At 35.1% G+C, this 18965-nt stretch overlaps 1 protein-coding gene across 3 annotated transcripts in view; it reads left to right on the top strand.

Moving 5' to 3' along the window:
- Positions 1 to 2118: 2118 nt before the first annotated feature.
- ZNF644 (zinc finger protein 644) overlaps positions 2119 to 18965 on the top strand; it is a gene marked incomplete at both ends in the record, with an annotated part of 57922 nt that continues 41075 nt past the window's right edge. For all 3 annotated transcript variants that reach the window (XM_084244350.1, XM_084244349.1, XM_084244348.1), the window contains one exon: positions 2119 to 2162. In XM_084244350.1, coding sequence (XP_084100476.1) covers positions 2119 to 2162 — 44 coding nt within the window. The remainder of the gene's footprint in view (positions 2163 to 18965) is intronic.

Genomic DNA, 18965 nt, shown 5'->3' with positions numbered 1-18965 from the left:
AAGATCTATTTATTTATGCATATAAAAGCTGGCGTGTAGGCTAGAGGTGCAGTGGGAGACAGGTGCACCAGAGACAGAGTAGGGTGCAGAACAGGTGGATTGACTGAAATACACTGCAGAGGGGAGCAGTGGGAGAGACAGGAGAGGTCTGCTGTGCCATGTGGGTTAGCTCCCTGGCCTGGGATGGAACTAGTGCTGCAGTGGCTATGGATAGCGTCATAGTGCTGAGACTTAACCCCTTGTGCCACCAGGAAGACCCTACTTGGACCTGTTTTCTTTTTTGAATATTTGCTTATTCAAATCCTTTGCCTGTTTTTTTATTTTTATAATCACAGTATTATTTTATTTGGAGAAAGCTACACTAATTGGCAGTAAAGAGGGGAAGGGATGCAGAAAACAAGCACTCCAGGTGATGCTGCTTCACACTAAAGCTTGAGAATCACTTTTCTAGTTTACTGACATTGTTAGTATTAAAATTATATTTGTCTTCCTTCCCAACTCTTTTCTGCTAAGGCTAATACTTTAATCAGGATTTATAGTTTATAAACTTTGTTTTTTGTAGTGATATAAACGTTTAGTACCAAAATCTTGATATGGATAATCAGTGAAATTAATCCACTCATCAAAAGATTGCTCTAGGATAATTTTTGTCACTTTTGTTTTTATTTAGATATAGTTATTTCATGAAGTAATGTGACTGGCTCGAGAAATGATAAGGGTTTTTTTTCCTCTAGTCATTGAAAATGTGAATTAAACTCCTTAGGCTGAATTTTGTTTGTCTTTAGTATCCCTATATAAAATTTGAGATACAGCACAAAATTTCTATTATTTCATTTAGTCTGCGTGATTATATTTTTTGCTGTATGCCATGCACTGAAAGTGCCAAAATGAGGTAAATGAATTCTTGTCCTCTCTGTGTCCGCTCTGTTGTTTAGAATGGGTTAGATAGATATAGTTGATAAGGAACTATTAATAGTTGCTATAGCAATTGAAAAACACAGCTGTATGTAAATGAATAAATTAAAGAAAGATCTGTGAGGGAGACTGAGCTGAATATTGAAAAACTGCTAAACAGAGTTAGAGCTAGAAGAAGGTACATTAATTCACCATGTAGAAAGGCATGAAAGCTGAGAGGGCTTGGGGGCTGCTGCTGGAGATGAAATGGTTTGGAATGGTGGGACATAGAGTGAATGGAGCAGTAAAAATTGGGGATAGATAAGGCTGAGATTGATGAGGACTATTGGAGGATATGGATAGGACATCTTCAGGATTTTAACTGCGGAATGATTACTTAGATAGTTCTGGAAAAGATGAATTTGAAATAATAGTCTGGGAATAGAACAGTTACAGTAATTAGGTGTGAATAGGTTTAGTTAGAGTAATTCCATTTTGAGAAAAAATTCAGAAGAGTAATAAGCTGCTTTCAAGTAGGGGATAGAGATGTGTAGAGCTCTGAGTGGGGCATTCTGAGTTTTCAGAATTTGTAAAAGAAGATAAATTAGTGGCACATAGACTTTTGACAAGTAAAATTTCAGAAAGTGTTGGGATGGAGGTCACATTATACTAAAGATTGAATTAAGGAAGTAGAAGAGTATCAATGTATGCTATTCTCTAGACTAGAGGTCTCTGGCATTTAGTGAGTAATTAATATTAGCCATTATTATGGCTACTATTAGTATATTCTTTTATACGTATTTATTTTCAGCATTTTAGTATATTTTTTGGTATGTACAGAATAGTGTTAAGATAAACATTGATCTTGATAGAAGTGTGAGTTTTAGTAACAAATACTGATTTTAAGTATTGCTATTGCCGTGCTATTAAAATTAATGAAAACCAGTTACTCTACAAATTTTTGAAGAGAAATACTTGAAATTTTTTGTTTGAGCAGACTAATTGTTCCTTTAAAAAATGGAACTTAGCAATCATTTCCTAAGGGTTAAATAATCATGTTTTATTTCAACACTTTTTCGGATAGATGATATATCAAGAATATAATTTTATTTGCAGTTTGTAATTTGAAAAGAATAGTGCATCATAGATGTATTTACATATACCTGAAGCAAAAACTAAATGATGGCCTTTACATGTATTCTTTCAGGTTTGATTTAATTTCGAATGAGATTGTTCTTGCAGCGAGATGTTAATAAGACAAAATCTAGGTAAGTAGAAAATGATTTTGTTAAAAGTTACATATTAAAGTAGGGATAATACAAAACTCTTATCTTTTAAAACTAACTTAATGTCCAGATTCAGTGAGTTTTTTAAATAAAATTTTTGAGAAATGAAGAATTGAATTTTTTGATATACTTGGTCTAGTAAAAAAATAGATAACAAATTGTGAGACTATGATTTTCTTCGTATGTTACAGTTGCTGTAAGTATGCGGTTTCCAGTGACGGTTAAACTTGTTTGAAAATCAAATTGATGTTTGGTGTACAGCCACTCAGTTACCAGTTCACTAAGAAATTTGCTACATTGCTTTAATATTCTTATAGCGCATTTTAATACATGAGTCGTCTTTAGTGAATTTTACTTTATTTCTTGTTAGAAAAGCATTTTCCCAAATTGGTTAGATTTGCCAAATTGTGACTTCTTTATGTTAATATAAGTTTCAGAATTGTAAAATGATAGTTTTAATATTTTTCTGGTAAGTATCTCTACGGAAAGAATATTTTAACTCAGCATTCTCATTCACTTTATTTACATTTTTAAGATTCACTTTCAGGAAATTGAATTATGATTGTGTACTTTTGGTGTAATGTGTGAAAAAGGTGATTTTTGATATTATAAACTATTGAAATGTTAAAAAGTACATTGATTATTAGTAAATAAGCATGGTTTCAAGATATAAACGGAATAAAAGGAAAGCTTTGGTAAAATTATAGTTAACTTGGTATTTCTCTCCTCTAACCAGATGTTTTGGTTGTCAAAAACTTGTTGATATCAGTGTTTTTTTTTTTTTTAACCCAAGGTTGAAAAATGCTGTAGTTGAGTAATGTGCAGTTAAATAATGAATTCCCAATAAGTGATTTAGGATTAATTTGAAGCTGGTTTCCTTTTTATTTTATTATATAATTATAGTAGTGGTAGTTTGAAGATTACTTCTTATACTCTCTATTGTTAATTGCTTCTCATACCTTATTAATCTTTAATAATACCTCTTATAAGGTAGGTACTGCTATATAGAAAATATTATTTTTTTGGTTAATAGCATTGTACGTTAGGAAGAGTATTTTTGTAGTGTTTATTGTAAGGAAGACTTGCTTATATATCTTCATCAGAGGAGAGAGGAAGCTAGTCTTTTTATTTTTGTCATTAAGGTCTAAAGAATATTTTTTGCTAGTTTAAAATATAGTGTCATTAGAACCTGTGTTCTGATTTCCTATAAGATACTGCTCATGAAATGACACTGGTCTAACTTATTCTGACCTTATTCTACCACAATCACATGCATTTTTTCTTTCTTTCTTTTTTTTATTAAAGTGTGTGATTCACCTTTTTATTATTATAATATACATATGATAAAATGTGAAGTCGAATGAATTTTTACATACTTGTTCACACGTGTAGCCACCATCTAGATCAAGATTTAGAACATTTTCTTTGTCCCAGAAAATGCCTTGTGTTACTCCCTTTCCAAACCCAATAGCCTTCCCCCCTGAGGTGAGTTATCTTTTCTGAATTGTATAAGCCTAGCACAGTTTTGCTTGTTCTTGAACATTATGTATATAGAAATATATAATACATACTCTTTTGTATTTGCCTTTCTTCCATGTTGTATCAGTAGTTCATTAATTTTTAGTGCTGAGTAATATTCCATTGTGTGAATTTATTGCACTTTTTTATGCATTCTTTTATTTTTTTGATTGTCTCAAGTCTGACCTTGCTTGCCAAATTTCATCATTTCCTCCCACCTCTATAATAAAATGAAAGCTCTATAATGTGGATACAGTTATCTTATTCCAGCTATTCCAAAATGCTTAGAATTTCTGAATAAACACAGTATGACATTTCATATTCCTAGTTTTAACCCTATATATATGTTGTCATTCTTCCACAACCTCTCGTCCCCCAACTACCAATGTCCTTTTCTCCTGATTGTTAGCTTATTTCTAGAAATAGTCTTATCTCAAATAACATTTTGTTCTTAGGCAGACCTGGCCATACTGTAGTGACTTTTATTTTCTGGACTGTGAGCTCTTTGAGGTAGACACCATGTCTTAACCATGTCTTATTTATCTTAGAAACATAGTGCCACGGTACTGTAGATACTTAATGATTGTTTGTTTTCTCAAATCGTGATTCAGAATATTGACTGGAATGGGATGGTGGCACTGGTGCTTCAGTTGCTACTGGGTTGTAGGAAGAAGCCAGTGGGGGCAATCTGTAGGCTGCAATGCTATAGGTACTTTGGGAAGAGAAATAAAACATTCTCCCCAAGTAGTAATATTCTTAGTTCACATCTGATGGAAGACTGTCTTTGGTAAATTTGATTATCATTCTAAATGAAGGCATTAATCCATGTTAGGAAAAGTGAAATGTAAGTTTGTACTAGTTATTTTTTTAATTAAAAAAAAATTAAAAGGTGTGTTAGACAAATACAAGCAGAATGGAAAACTGGTCATATCTTTAAGAAGTAAAGAAACTGCCTCATTTTCCTCAAGGTAAAAAGCTGTGGGTGTGGAGGAAGAAATTAAATCATAGAGTAGAATTGTAATAACAATTTTTATTCCTGTAGTTTAGGAAACTTGCTGCTTCCTGAAAAGTATTTTTGAAATTTTTATCATTGCAGATCTGTAATAAATATAAACAGTATACTTTCCTAAGGAAGAAACTTAAAAAAATTTAAAGCATTTTGCACTTGTTTTCTTCTTCCATATGTGACATTTGGCCAGATGGGTTTACTGTCATAGTTACCTGGGGGATTTTTATGCCTGTAGCTTGTTTGCCTTCTAGCAAGTCCAAAGCAAGGAAAGGTTCTTCCCCAATGGGATCAATTTGTTGCTTTTCCTCTCTGCAACTTCTGCCATGGAAGTTGAACACAGGTTTGGACATTGACCCCATCCCATGCTATTCCTTCTGGCTCCTTTCTAGGATTTTCTTCGGCATAGATTCTTACAGTATTGTTTCTTTTTGTTCATCCTGGATGCAAAGTGTGTTTGTGTTTTTGTTTCTTGTAAGTAAAATTTGAGTATTCAGAAAATTTTAAGCTTGACTTACACATTTCTAAGATTTTAAACTAGTTTTCTCTTGGAGGCTGATAGGTATACCATGATTTCAGACTCCTCTTCTTCCTTTTGTGCTTCAGTATTTCACATAGTCATCTGCTTGTAAGCTGTTTCATTTTACAGAATCCCTGAATTCAAGAATGTGAAATTGTTTATGAACGTTTGTCTTACATTAGCTTAATTTCCAAATTAACCCTTTTTGTGCTTTAATTTCATTAGTAGTACTTCAAATACCCTACCCTATTTGCAATGTCGAAAAGAACAAAATTATTGTTCTTCATTTTAGATGAGATTGTAATGTACATTTGACCTTTTTAAAAAGTATTTTGCCAATGAATGTTTAATATTTTCAAAAAAAATTTTAATCAAAGTCACATATGCTTAGCTATATGAACAAATAGTACAGAAATGTTTAAGAAAGAAAATTCTCTTCGTAACCACCAGTTAATCCATGTTACTAAACATAACTGGTATGTATTTTGCTCCTTTTTCCATTTGTCAATATATCTTAGACCTTTTTCATATGCATTCCATTCAGTGTTAATGTTTCCTTATTAATAGGTATGTGGATACATCTTTGGGGCTTTTTGTTTTGCTTGTATAAGTAATGCTGCAATAAATATTCTTTACTGAGTCATTGGGACTGTGTGAGTATGGGATTTCTGTATCTGTAGGATGAATTTGTAGCATTGAGTTTGCTACAACTTATGAAATTGACATAGAATTGCTGGGTCAAAGTATATATGATAAATATTCAAAATTTCAGTGAAATTCTTATCCATTCTTACTAGCAGTTTTCAAGAAAATATTTTTCTACATTAGGCTAAATATTAATTAGTGTTCTAATCTTTGCCAGTTTCATCAGTGAAAATTAAATGTGTGGTTCCTCAAAGATTTGAAGTGTCACCTTCATCTTAACTTAATTCCATTGAAGAATATATCATTTGCAAAGATTTTCTCCATTGTTGTTAGTCCCATCAGTTAATACATCTCTGTATTTTAGGTATTGCATTCAGTTGTTAATTTTGCATAACCAGATATTTCACTTCATATTGTGTATTTAGAATAAGTAATTCCTTATGATGAACTTCTTGTTTTCTACAAACTAATGTTAACATAGTCTGTAATTAAAAAATTAAAACCATTACTAAGTATTCATTTATGTAAGTCTAGATTAATAGTATGCTGTTCAGAATTGATTGTCGTACCTCAAGTGTTAAGAAAACTTTGCTTTGTGGTTATTTTCTTACTGCCCTTAGCATGTATGATAAGCTATAATCATTAATCTCAGATACAGCTCTATAGTCAATGAATACTCTCCCAACCCCCGCCAATTCTTTAATTCTAGAAACTACTGAATTGAAGATGACAAGAAAAATTGCTGAAAAAAATTCCTAACATTACTGTAGTGGGCTGTGATTTATTTATTCTTTTTTTAAAGATTTAATATGCATACAAGAACTGGGTACAGGCCAGATGTATGTGTGTGTGTATGTGTGTGTATGGGGGGGGGTGAGAGGATTCACCAGAGACAGCGTGGGGAGCAGAACAGGCAGATTGACTGAAATACACTGCTGAGGGGAACAGTGGGCAAGGCAGGAGAGGTCTGCTGTACCATGTGGGCAGCTCCCTGGCTGGAGATTGAACTTGTGCTGCAGTGGCTGTGGATAGCTTCACTGGTTGTGTCTTTTTTTTTTTTTTTTAAAGATTTATTTATTTTATTTATACAAGCACTGGGTACAGTCAGAAGCGCGGGAGGGTGAGAGAATTCACCAGAGCCAGAGTGGGGAGCAGAACAGGCAGAAGGACCGAAGTACACTGCTGAGGGGAGCAGCGGGCACTGGTTGTGTCTTAACCCCTTGCCCTACCAGGGAGGCCCTGTGATTTATTCTTAAGAACGAGAATATTGCCTTCTTTTGTTTTCTTCTTTTTGTGTACAATATGTAACTTTACTCCTGGATATATTTGTAACTCTTGTGGTTTCCATTTCTTAAAACTCAGCCATGGTTTCATGTGCTTAATTTATTTTCCAGGGTTAAACAGACTTTATTGAACTATTTTGAGCTGTAAATCTGTTTTCCAAAGAAAGCTTCTTCCAGACCTACATATTAACTATGAAGTTTCTATATAAAATTGAAAGTGGTTTTCAACTTAACATTTAAAGTGTACGTGGCAAAAATCCTTCCAACATGTGAACAGGAAATCAAATCTGCTGTGTCAGACCAAAGAATTTTTTTTTTTTTAGATTTATTTATTTATTTATACAAGCACTGAGTATAGTCAGAAGCGCGGGAGGGTGAGAGAGTTCACCAGAGCTAGAGCGGGGAGCAGAGCAGGCAGAAGGACCGAAGCACACTGCTGAGGGGAGCAGCGGGCAGCAGGAGAGGTCTGCGTGCCATGTGGGACCCTCCTCTGGTAGCCGGCGGAGCAGCTGGGGATCGAACCGGAACAGCAGAGGCTGTGGGCAGCTTCGCAACCCAGCGCTCAACCGCTGCGCCACCTGGGAGGCCCAGACCAAAGAATTTTGATGTTGGTGTGGTTTAGTCTTCTATGGTAGATTTAAGCTATAAATAAAGGTGCTAAATAAAACAAACATTCAGTAAACCTTTTTTGTTTTTTTCTTTTTTTTTAAAAAAGATTATTTATTTATACATGCACTGGGGACAGTCAGAAGCGCGGGAGAGTGAGCGAATTCACCAGAGCCAGAACAGGGAGCAGAGCAGGCAGAAGGACCGAAGTACATTGCTGAGGGGAGCAGCGGACAGGAGAGGTCTGCGCGCCATGTGGGACCCTCCTCTGGTGGCCGGGGAGCAGCCGGGGATCGAACCGGAACCGCAGAGGCTGCGGGCAGCTTCGCAACCCAGCGCTCAACCACCGTGCCACCGGGGAGGCCCTCAGTAAACCTTTTCTGAAATCTTTTATTCTAGGCACTGTACTGTACGTTAAGTATGCATTGGTAATTATGGTTCTCAGTGCCATATAAGTAATTATAAATCACGAAAAAAATACTGTCAGTTGTGTATAGAAGGACTAAGTAGGGAATTTTGAAGGAAAAGATCAGGAAAGACTTCATGGAAGGTAGATGACTTTAGAGTTCCCTTAAGAGTAGACTTTTGTATGATGACCTTGGGAAAATATGGATAGAGAGGGTGTGAACTAAAGTTCTTAATTCTGGTTTCCAGAAGTTACTTCATGCAACAGTTTCAATTAACTGGATGTTTGTATTGTTAAAGTTACTAGCATTTTTTTTTTTTTAAAGATTTATTTATTTATTTATTTTATACAAACACTGGGTACAGTCAGAAGCACGGGAGGGTGAGAGAATTCACCAGAGCCAGAGCAGGAAGCAGAGCAGGCAGAAGGACTGAAGTACACTGCTGAGGGGAGCAGCGGGCGGCAGGAGAGGTCTGCGCGCCATGTGAGACCCTCGCCCGGCGGCCAGGGATCGAACTGGTGCTGCAGAGGCTGCGGGCAGCTTCACAACCCAGCGCTCAACAGCTGTGCCACCGGGGAGGCTCATTACTAGCATTTTTTTAAGTACAGTAAAGTTTACATTTTACTGTAGCTTGGAATTCATAGAAATGTTTCTGTCTTGTTTTTCAAACTTTGTAAACAAGTGTGATTCTGAACCCATTAAGAAAAAAGTTTTACTGGGCCTCCCCGGTGGCGCAGCGGTTGAGCGCTGGGTTGGGAAGCTGCCCGCAGCCTCTGCAGCGCCGGTTCGATCCCCGGCTGCTCCCTGGCCACCAGAGGAGGGTCCCACATGGCGCGCAGACCTCTCCTGCCGCCCGCTGCTCCCCTCAGCAGTGTACTTAGGTCCTTCTGCCTGCTCTGCTCCCCGCTCTGGCTCTGGTGAATTCTCTCACCCTCCCACACTTCTGACTGTACCCAGTGCTTGTATGTATAAATCAATCAATCAATCAATAAACAAATCTTTAAAAAAAAAAAAGAAAAAAGTTTTACCACAGAAGACTCTAAACTGATTGTTAATTTTAATATATTACATGTGAAGGTATGAGGTTTGTAAATAATAAACTGGCTTGAGGTAGACAATTGCAAAGAAAAATCAGAATCTGAGTCGTATGAACTCTGATCTTCTGTACTGCTTTTTTGGGATGACCATTCAATCAGATACTTGAAATCTTTTAAAGGTCTTCTACCTAGGTTAAACACCTGCTGCATGATTGGTGCTCAGTAATACTTGTTTAATGTCTTATTTATTTGGTGTTTTATGATTTATTATTGTAGTTAAATTCATTTTAGTTCATGGTTGATACTAGTTACTAGTATGCGAAGGGACAGTGACTAAATATGTAATTACATTCAAGTGCAATTAATGTTGTGATAGTCTGGTTCTGGATGGCAAAGATGGTGTCTGTTCGATTTATTAATATATAAGCACATAGGACAGTACTTTAATCATAGTAGGGCATTAAAGATTTATCATGAATGACTAAATGGAAATACGGCAAGACCTCCTAAAAGTAACACTTAATCTTGGAGGAGCTACTGGTGTTATCTAGATAAAAAGTTAGAAAAGCACTGTTAGTTGAAGAAATAACGTGGAAAAGGTGAGAGGTAAGAGAAAGGAAATATTGGTGGAATTGAAAGAAAGGTGGTATGTCTTGTGTATAAAGTTCTCCAAATGTGAAAATGGGGGAAATAACTAATTTCAAGAGCTAAGGCAGAGAGTAAGACTTGAGATATTTTATTGAAGGTCTTTAAACCATCTTAAGTAGTTTGGGTTAACAGCAGTAAGACACCATTCAAGGAGTTTAAATGTGAGGAAGTGATGTGATCAGATTTAGAAAAGATCCCTTGTTAAAATGTAAACCAGAGATTGGAGAAGCTAGATTAGATTCAGGATGACAGGGTAGTAGGGGAGCATGTTGGCCTGACTTTAGCATGGTGGTAATGGAGATTAAACGATTTGAAGGAGATTTGGACAATAAAATAAATTAATTTTGGTGATTAGTTGTAGTGGCATTGAGGGTAGGGGTGTAAAGGAGAAAATTAAGAATGATACCTTTGTTTCTAGTCTGAGTAGTAGTTTTATATTATAGATCGGAACTGGAGAAGAAGCACATTTGTAGAGAATAAGAGATTAGTTTTAGATAAATGTTTTGAGTTAGAAGTAGCTTAAGACATTTGAGTGGAAACGTCAGGTTAGCTACAAGAGCCCTGTAACTTAAGAAAGAGATCTAAGATCATCAGCATTAAATTTCCATAACATCTTGTAATTGTTTTTGTTCTGGTATCTCTATAGGATACATTTACATTTTTTATATATTAAAACTTCATTTGACCTGAAGATTGTTGAAGAGACTTGCTCTCTATAGATTTACGAGCTATATTTTTATTAGAGATTCTGGCCTTTGCTTAGTATTAATTAAACAAGATTTAATACCATAATTAAGCATACATACATGCTCCTGATGACATGAGTCTTACCAAAGACACTTGAATAAGGATGTATTAAATGTGCTAAAGCATGGGTTTCCATTAATAATGTCTAATACATAGTAGCTGAATATGAATTTTGATAATGCAGACATTTTCCAGCCTGAGTAATGAACTTTAGGTTAAAATGTTCCTGGTTCTCAGTTAATCGTGATTCAGCAAATCATTAGAATAAAATGTATCTGTGAGAGTAGGGCCTTTTTCTACCTTTGTTCACCATTATTTATCACCATACCGAGCAGTTCTTGACATACAGGTACTCAATAAATATTTGTTGGATGATAGTATTTATGTTAAATATAAGTATATTAAATAGTATTTACATATACTGTTTAATATCTAATTAATTTTTTTATTTTTAGTTAAATGAAAACAATGGTAGGCAAGTTAGTTCTAACTTAGAAGATTGTACTTTTATTTGGGTACTATTCTCCCTCCTTAAATTATCTTATTTTATATTTTATTCATGTTTGTATTGCCTTCCATTTATATACTTAACCTTTCAGTGAGCATGTATAGTTCACATACTGATCAGATATTTACAATGACATTATTGAAAAGTGACTTCTAATAATCAATTTTGACATTTTCATTTGTATATTCTGACATTATGTCTAATTTCATATTCTGTTCTTGCTAGTGCCAGTCTCTTGTATCAAGAGCAAAATCCCTCCAAATATTTACATTGTTTATTTTCTGTCTTAAAGGTTTAGTCAGGGGGTCATTTTGCTTTTACTTTGTCATTATGGTATGTATTTCTCCTTTACCTTTATTGATAACTTTCCCACCAGTTTCGTTCTTGATTTATCTATATGCTTGAAATTTAACTAAACCAAGAAAGTTCAGCTCAGATCTTGCCTCTCTTGAGGTGCTATAGTTCCTAGAAAATCACTTTCTTTGCAGTGATTCCACACTGAACCACCTATTGATTGAATGACTTGAAAAGCATAACAAGTTACTAAGACACTAAATAGCATCCTATACAGGCTTTCAGATTTTTCTGACTAATTAAAAACTGAAATTATGATAACCCTAAGTTTATTTTTGAAACAAAGTTTATGTACTGTGAATAAGCACTGTCTTTATACCTAACAGAATTTTTTATCTGATTGATTAAAAACAAAAACCATAAGTCCAAATTTATTTTGTGTAACATTTATATAATACTTGCTGTATGCCAGGTATTGTTTTAAGTACTTCATAAGTATTAATTGAATTCTCAATTTTCAGAAAAGGAAACAGTGATAGAATGAATTTAATTGATTTAGCAGTAGAAGAACTAGGATTTGAATCAGTCTCGTTTCAGCATCTGTACTTTTAAATACTGTAATGCAGCCTTGTGTCAAAAGTGTTAAATATTTTAACTGTGAAAAGGAGAAATCATATACAAATGCTATAATCAAATTGATAGTATCCTCTTATTAAGACTTATAATTTATTTCACCCTCAAATTAGTTTGGAGCAACTTTAGACATATTACTGGGCCTCCACTAATTAAAAGAAAAAAAAAGTTGTAAGACTTTTATAAGTTATAAGACACACAAAAGTTTTAAGACTTTTAAAAGAATTCTCCATACTTCTATCCAGATTGTTCAGTTGTTCACCTTTTGCCACATTTGCTTTATTTGTATTCACTTTACATTTATGCTGTCTACATATACTTGTCATTTTTCTACTGAATGACTTGAGAGTAACTTAGCGATATCATGTCCATTTATGTGTAAATATTTCAGTGTCTATTTCCTAAGAATAAAACTTGTCTGATATAACTGTGCAGTTATTAAAATCAGGAAATGTAATATTGACAGTTTTATTATTACGTAACCCATATTTCATGTTAAAACTTCACTTTCAGTAATGCCTTCTTTGTTTTTTAAAATTGAACCTTTTATTCTAATGCAATTATAGTTTCACTAGCTGTTATAAGAACACAGGGATTCCTTGTACTCTTTAGCTTATGGTAACATCTTTCTGAACTGTGACATTACCCAGATATTGACATTGATACTGTCAAGTTATTGAACAGTTCCCTCATAAGAATACCTAGTGATCCCTTTTTATAGCCAGCTCACTTCCCTTCCCATAATCCTAATCTTTTGTAAGCAATAATCTCTTGCCATTTCTTAATTTTGTCATTTCAAACATGGTCCATAGTTGAAATATGTCATATATAACTATTTGGTATTGGCTTTTTTCAGTCAGTACAGTTAACTCAGGATTCATCCAAGCTGTTGTATATATTGGTTAGTTCATTCTGTTTTAAGTAGTATTCCATGGTGTCAGTGCACTGCAGTTTAACTGTTCACCCATTGAAGGACATCTGTGGGGCTCTTAGGAATAAAACTGATGTGAACTTTATATGTGGGTTTTTGTTTAAACATCAGTGTTTGTTCTAGAATAAATGTCCAATAGTGCAGTTGTTGTAACTAGTCACATATTTAGTATTATCAGAAATAACCATATTGTTTCCCAGCAGGATATAGGTGATAGTTTTTCCATATCCTAACTAGCATTGAGGGTGGTGTCACTTTTTTTTTTTTTTAAAACATCAGCCTTCGGAAAAATATATAATGGTATTTTACTGTGTATTTTAATTTGCATTTCCTTTATGGCTAATGAGGCTCAACCTCTTTTTTGTGTGCTTTTTTGCATTTTTATCTCAGGTGAAATGTTTTCTATCTGACTTTTGCTGTATTCTAATTAGATTATTTGTTTTTTGCTATTGAGTTTCGAATATTAGATTCTGGGTACTAGTTCTTTGTCAGATATGAAATTTTAAATACTTTCGTTCCAATCTGGCCTCATGTTTTAATCCACTTAACAGGCTCTTTTGCAGAGGGAAAAAAATTAAATTTTGATGAGATTTCATTTATCAAGTTTTCCTATCAAGTTGTGAATTGTACTTTTATTGTGAAATCTATGAACTCTTTATCCTAGATGATGACTATTTTTCCCTATTTATTTATTTCAAAGATTTATTTATTTATACAAGAAACAGGGTACAGGCCAGATGCACGGGAGGGTGAGAGGATTCACCAGAGACAGGTTGGAGAACAGAACAGGCAGACTGATGAAATACACTGCCAAGGGGAGCAGCAGGCGAGATAGGAGAGGTCTGCTGTGCCATGTGGGATACTCACCGGCCGGCCGGCATCCAACCTGTGCTGCAGAGGCTGCAGACAGCTTCACAGTGTGGCGCTCAACTGCCTGCGCCACCAGGGAGGCCCTCCTTATTTATTTTTTATAAAAAAGTTGTATGGATTATTACATTTACATTTGAGCCCATGGTAAATTTCATTTTCAGATTTTTTCATTGCAACTGATTTTTTCCACAGTGATGTTGTATCCTGTAATTTTGCCAAACTTTTTTACTAAGTCTAATGCTTCCTGTGGTATAGATTATTTAGTGTTTTCTATATATAAGATCGTGTCAACTACAGCTAGAGTTTACTTCTTCCTGATCTGGATGCTTTATTTTTCTTCATCTCTTTTTCTTGACTACATTCTTGGATAGAAGCAGTGAGAGCAGACATCTTTGTCTTGCTCCTGATCTTAGGGAGAATTCTTTTAGTCCTTTACCATCTGGTATGTTAGCTGTGTTTTTTTTTTTTTCATTCATGCTCTTTATTGGGTTGAGGAACTTTCTGTTCATATTTTAATGAGTGTTTTTAATAATGAAAGGGTATGGAATTTTGTCAGGTGCATTTTCTGCATTTATTGAGATGCTCCAGTTGCTTTTTGTTCTTCATTCTATCAATAATGGGGTATTACATTACCTGATTTTCATGTATGGAACAACTCTTGACTTTCTGAGACAAAGTCTAGTTGGTCACGGTATATAGTAATTTTACCAGGCTCTGGATTTATTTTTCTAGTTTTTTGCTGAGGATTTTTACATCTATGTTAATAAGGAATTGACTAGTCTGCTTTTTTCCTTTTGGAAACTTTTTTTTTAAAAGAATTTATTTATTTATGCATACAAGAACTGGGGTACAAGCCAGAGGTGTCAGGATGAGAGGATTCACCAGAGACAGAATGGGGAGCAGAACAGGTGGATTGACTGAAATACACTGCTGAGGGGAGCAGTGGGCTAGTCAGGAGAGGTCTGCTGTGCCATGTGGGTATCTCCTTGGGCAGGGATCGAACTTGTGCTGCAGTGGCTGTGGATAGCTTCATAGGTTGTGTCTTTTTTTTTTTTCTTTTTAAAGATTTATTTATTTATACAAGAACCAGGGTACAGTCCAGATGCGCAGAAGGGTAAGAGTATTCACCAGAGACAGAGCGGGGAGCAGAACAGGCAGACTGACGAAATACACTGCTGAGGGGAGCAGTGGGTGAGACAGGAGAGGTCTGCTTCGCCATATGGGATTCTCACTGGCTGGCCAGGATTGAACCCGCGCTGCAGAGGCTGCGGACAGCTTCACAGTGCGGCACTTAACCACCTGCGCCACCAGGGAGGCCCCCGTAGGTTGTGTGTTAACCCCTTGTGCCACCAGGGAGGCCCTCTTTCAGAACTTTAAGGTGAGGTATGGGGGAAGGGGTCCAGAGCTTTCTATACCTTCTCTGAGTGAGCTTAACATTTCTGGAGTCACATATTCACCAACTCAGCCTGGTGGGTGTCCTTATAAAAAGGGGAGATAGAGGGACACAAACCAGCATAATAATCTGTGAGACAGTCAAGTTCTGTATTTAACTTGCCATTCTGTAGTACTTTGTTCCATTACTCCTAGCAAACTAATATGCAAAAAGTTTGCTCCTTTACTCTTAACAGGGCAGGTGGTTATAAAAACGTTCCAGGTCTTCTTCTGCTGTGTGTCTTTAATTTCTAAAACAATTTAAGACTTTAAAGAAAATATGAAATTTTAACAAACAATAAAAAAAGAAACACTCCAGCATTATATATATTTTTTTTAATAGAGGCATGTTTATTTATTTGTTTGTTTTGTTTATACATGCACTGGGTACAGTCAGAAGCGCGGGAGGGTGAGAGAATTCACCAGAGCCAGAGCGGGGAGCAGAGCAGGCAGAAGGACCGAAGTACACTGCTGAGGGGAGCAGCGGGCGGCAGGAGAGGTCTGCGCGCCATGTGGGACCCTCCTCCGGTGGCCGGGGAGCAGCTGGGGATCGAACCAGCGCCGCAGAGGCTGCTGGCAGCTTCGCAACCCAGCGCTCAACCGCTGCGCCACCGGGGAGGCCCTCCAGCATTATATTTATGTTTCCTTGTTGTCAGAAAAATTGAACTTAGATTCCTAACTCTGATCACAGTAATACAACTTTTCCCGAAAAGATTGACTGCTTTTTTTTGTTTTCAAACTTTTGTACCAAGATATTTCTCAATCTTATTTACTAAAATTTATCACAATATTGCTTTTTCCATGCCAGTGTTATATTCCAGTACAACTTTTTTTTTATTCCGTGAGAGTAGTATTTTGGAAAAAAAGAATTTGCTACCACTTGGTGGCACTGCTTGGCTTCATAGTGAATGAGATTCTTTACTGTTAACTGTAGGCTATTCTGCATCAATGATTAAGTCCAGAGGGGATCTATTTGATATTAAGCAACTTAATTTTATAAATGTTTGATTCTTGTTTTGTAAATAAAATAATAATTGAGTTTTATTAAATTGCCATATGGGATATGAAAATATAAAGCAGGACTTAAGTTTGATGGAGAGGGAAACGCACACATTCTTGATTGAAATCTTTATTTCAAGCATCATTTATATTCTACTTTGGTCCTCTTGTGTCTAAATGTCAGCAAAGTAAACTTTAATATTAGAAACAAACATCTTGTATTTTTTATTTTGTCTTATGATACTACAATATTTTTATGTGATCAAAGGAAATGAAATCTCAGAAAACAGAAGTTAAATATATTTAATTACCTCCTCTTACAGCATATTGAAAACTAAGGCAATTCTTTTTAAGATATTTTATTTGCCTTATTCAATTAGACAAAGGATCCTGAAGTATAAGATGTGGAAAGTTATTGTTTACTTCTAAACAGTTGATATTTAATATAATGACTGACGTATTTGTATTTTTTTTTTAGGTTGTATATATAGCATATTAAAAGATAGAGTGCTCTGTGTTGTTTTTAAAATTGGAATGTAGGAAGGGCACAAAGTATAAATATACAGCTTAGTAAATCACTACAAAGTAAATACCCCATGACGACTATAATTAAGAAATAGATATCCAGCCAGTAACCCAGAGCCACCTTAATTTCCTTTCCTACACTTTTCCTATTCTTTGGATTCCTGTTTCCTTAAACCTAGCTTCAAAAAATATAGCTTTTTACTTTAAACCAGCTTTTGGATGTAGGTAGAATTATATAGTAGTACTATTCTGTCTCTGCTTATTTTGCTTGACATTCAGAATATTTGGGAGAAGTAGCTGTAGCTCACCTAATCCCTGTTTTTTCACTGTTGACCTTTGGCTTGAGTAATGCTGTCATGAACATTCTGGTACATAGATCTTGGTACATGTGTACATTTATCCACAGAAGCACCCATATGTACCAGGGTTATGATAACCGAGTTATAGGTGTATATATGTTCAAATTTAGAAGCTGTCATCAGAATTGTTTTCAAAGTGGTTGTACCTGTCTCATCATTTGGTTGTGAGGGTTTCCATAGCCTTTTTAATATTAGCCCTTCTGGTTATTGCATTTTCCTGATTCCAGATAAGTTTGAGTGCTTTTTCTTTTAATTCTCTTCTCTCACGTTTTTCCTTAATTATTACTATTGAGCTTTTCTTCTTACTGATTTATAAGACTGACATTGTTTATGGATATAAACTCTTTGAGTTCTTATTGGAGTTTCTATCCTTTCCCTTTTGTTTTTAATAGATTTTATATGTTTTACATATAAGCCATTTGTTAGAAAACTATGTCCCACTTTGGCTTGATTTTCACCCTTTTAATATTTTCTTTTGATGAAAGGAAGATCTCAATTTTAATGTAGTCCAATTAATTATTATTATTATTTTAAATTTTATTTTTATATTCCCCATACAATTGCAACCCCCTTATTTTGACCCCAATCCCCCCTTCCAATTTATTATTGTTCACCTTTATAATCAATGTCTTGTGCCCTTTTTAAATTATTATTAATAAATGTAATAATATAACACACTCTACCATCCTTTACACTCCCCCCCTTACTACCATCCTCCACTGTCTTTCCCTCTGGTAACCACAATGGTCACTGGTTTATTTTGTCTTTGTCCATTCACCTGCATTGTTCCCTTACATTGCACATGTAGGTGAAATCATCCAATATTTGTCTTCTTTTGACATATTTCACTTAACATAATTCCCTGGAATTTTTCTATTTTGCTGAATGGCAAAATTCATTTTTTTCAACTGAATACTATTTGTGTGTGTGTGTGTATACACACTACATCTTTCTCCATTCTATCAAGGGATGTTTAGGTTGTTTGCATCTAGGCTATTATAAATAATGATGCAATTGGAGTTAATAATTTCATATTTTGGGGATAGAAACCTGGATGGGGCATTACTTGATCACATGGTAGCTCTATTTTTAGGACAGTTGATAGTGTTTTCCAAAATGGTTTGCTGAAATGAGCATAGAAGTGCATATATATATATATAATATATATATATCTTCAGATTCGTCTGTTTTCATTTGTCAGGTAGATAGCTAGGTGTGGGATTCCTGGATCCTATGAGAGATTTATTTTTATCATTTTGAGAAACCGCCATACTGTCTTATATATATGACGACTGGACCAGTCTGCATTCCCACCAACGTGTAGAAGCATTCCTTTTATTTTCACATCTTCACCAATAACTGGACTTTTTGATATGGACCACTCTCACAGGTGTAGGTAGTATCTCATTGTGGTTTTGACTTCCATTTCCCTAATCATAAGTGAGCTGAGCCTCCTTTCATGCCCCATCTTTCTTGGAGAAGTAAGTGTCTGTTTAGCTCTTCTGCCCTTTTTTTTTAGGGTTATTTGTTTTTGTTGATTTGTTTGAGTTCTTTCTAGGTCTTGCATATCAACCCCTTAGTAGAGGTAAGATGTGCCATTTTATACGTGGTGAGTATATTTTTATTTAATGTTAGTTTCTCTTACTGTGCAGAAGCTTTTTAGTTCGATACAGTCACATTTGTTTATTTCTGCTTTTGTTTCCCTTGCTGTTGGAATTGTGTCCCAAACATATTACTAAAGTCATGTCATGATGTGTTTTGCCTGGAAGTTGTTCTATGTAGTATATATCCAGGTTTTCAGTCCTTTTTGAGTTAATT

Source organism: Talpa europaea (genome assembly GCF_964194135.1).
Source record: "Talpa europaea genome assembly, chromosome: 9".
Lineage (NCBI taxonomy): Eukaryota > Metazoa > Chordata > Mammalia > Eulipotyphla > Talpidae > Talpa > Talpa europaea.
This window is presented reverse-complemented; position numbering and strand designations above follow the sequence as displayed.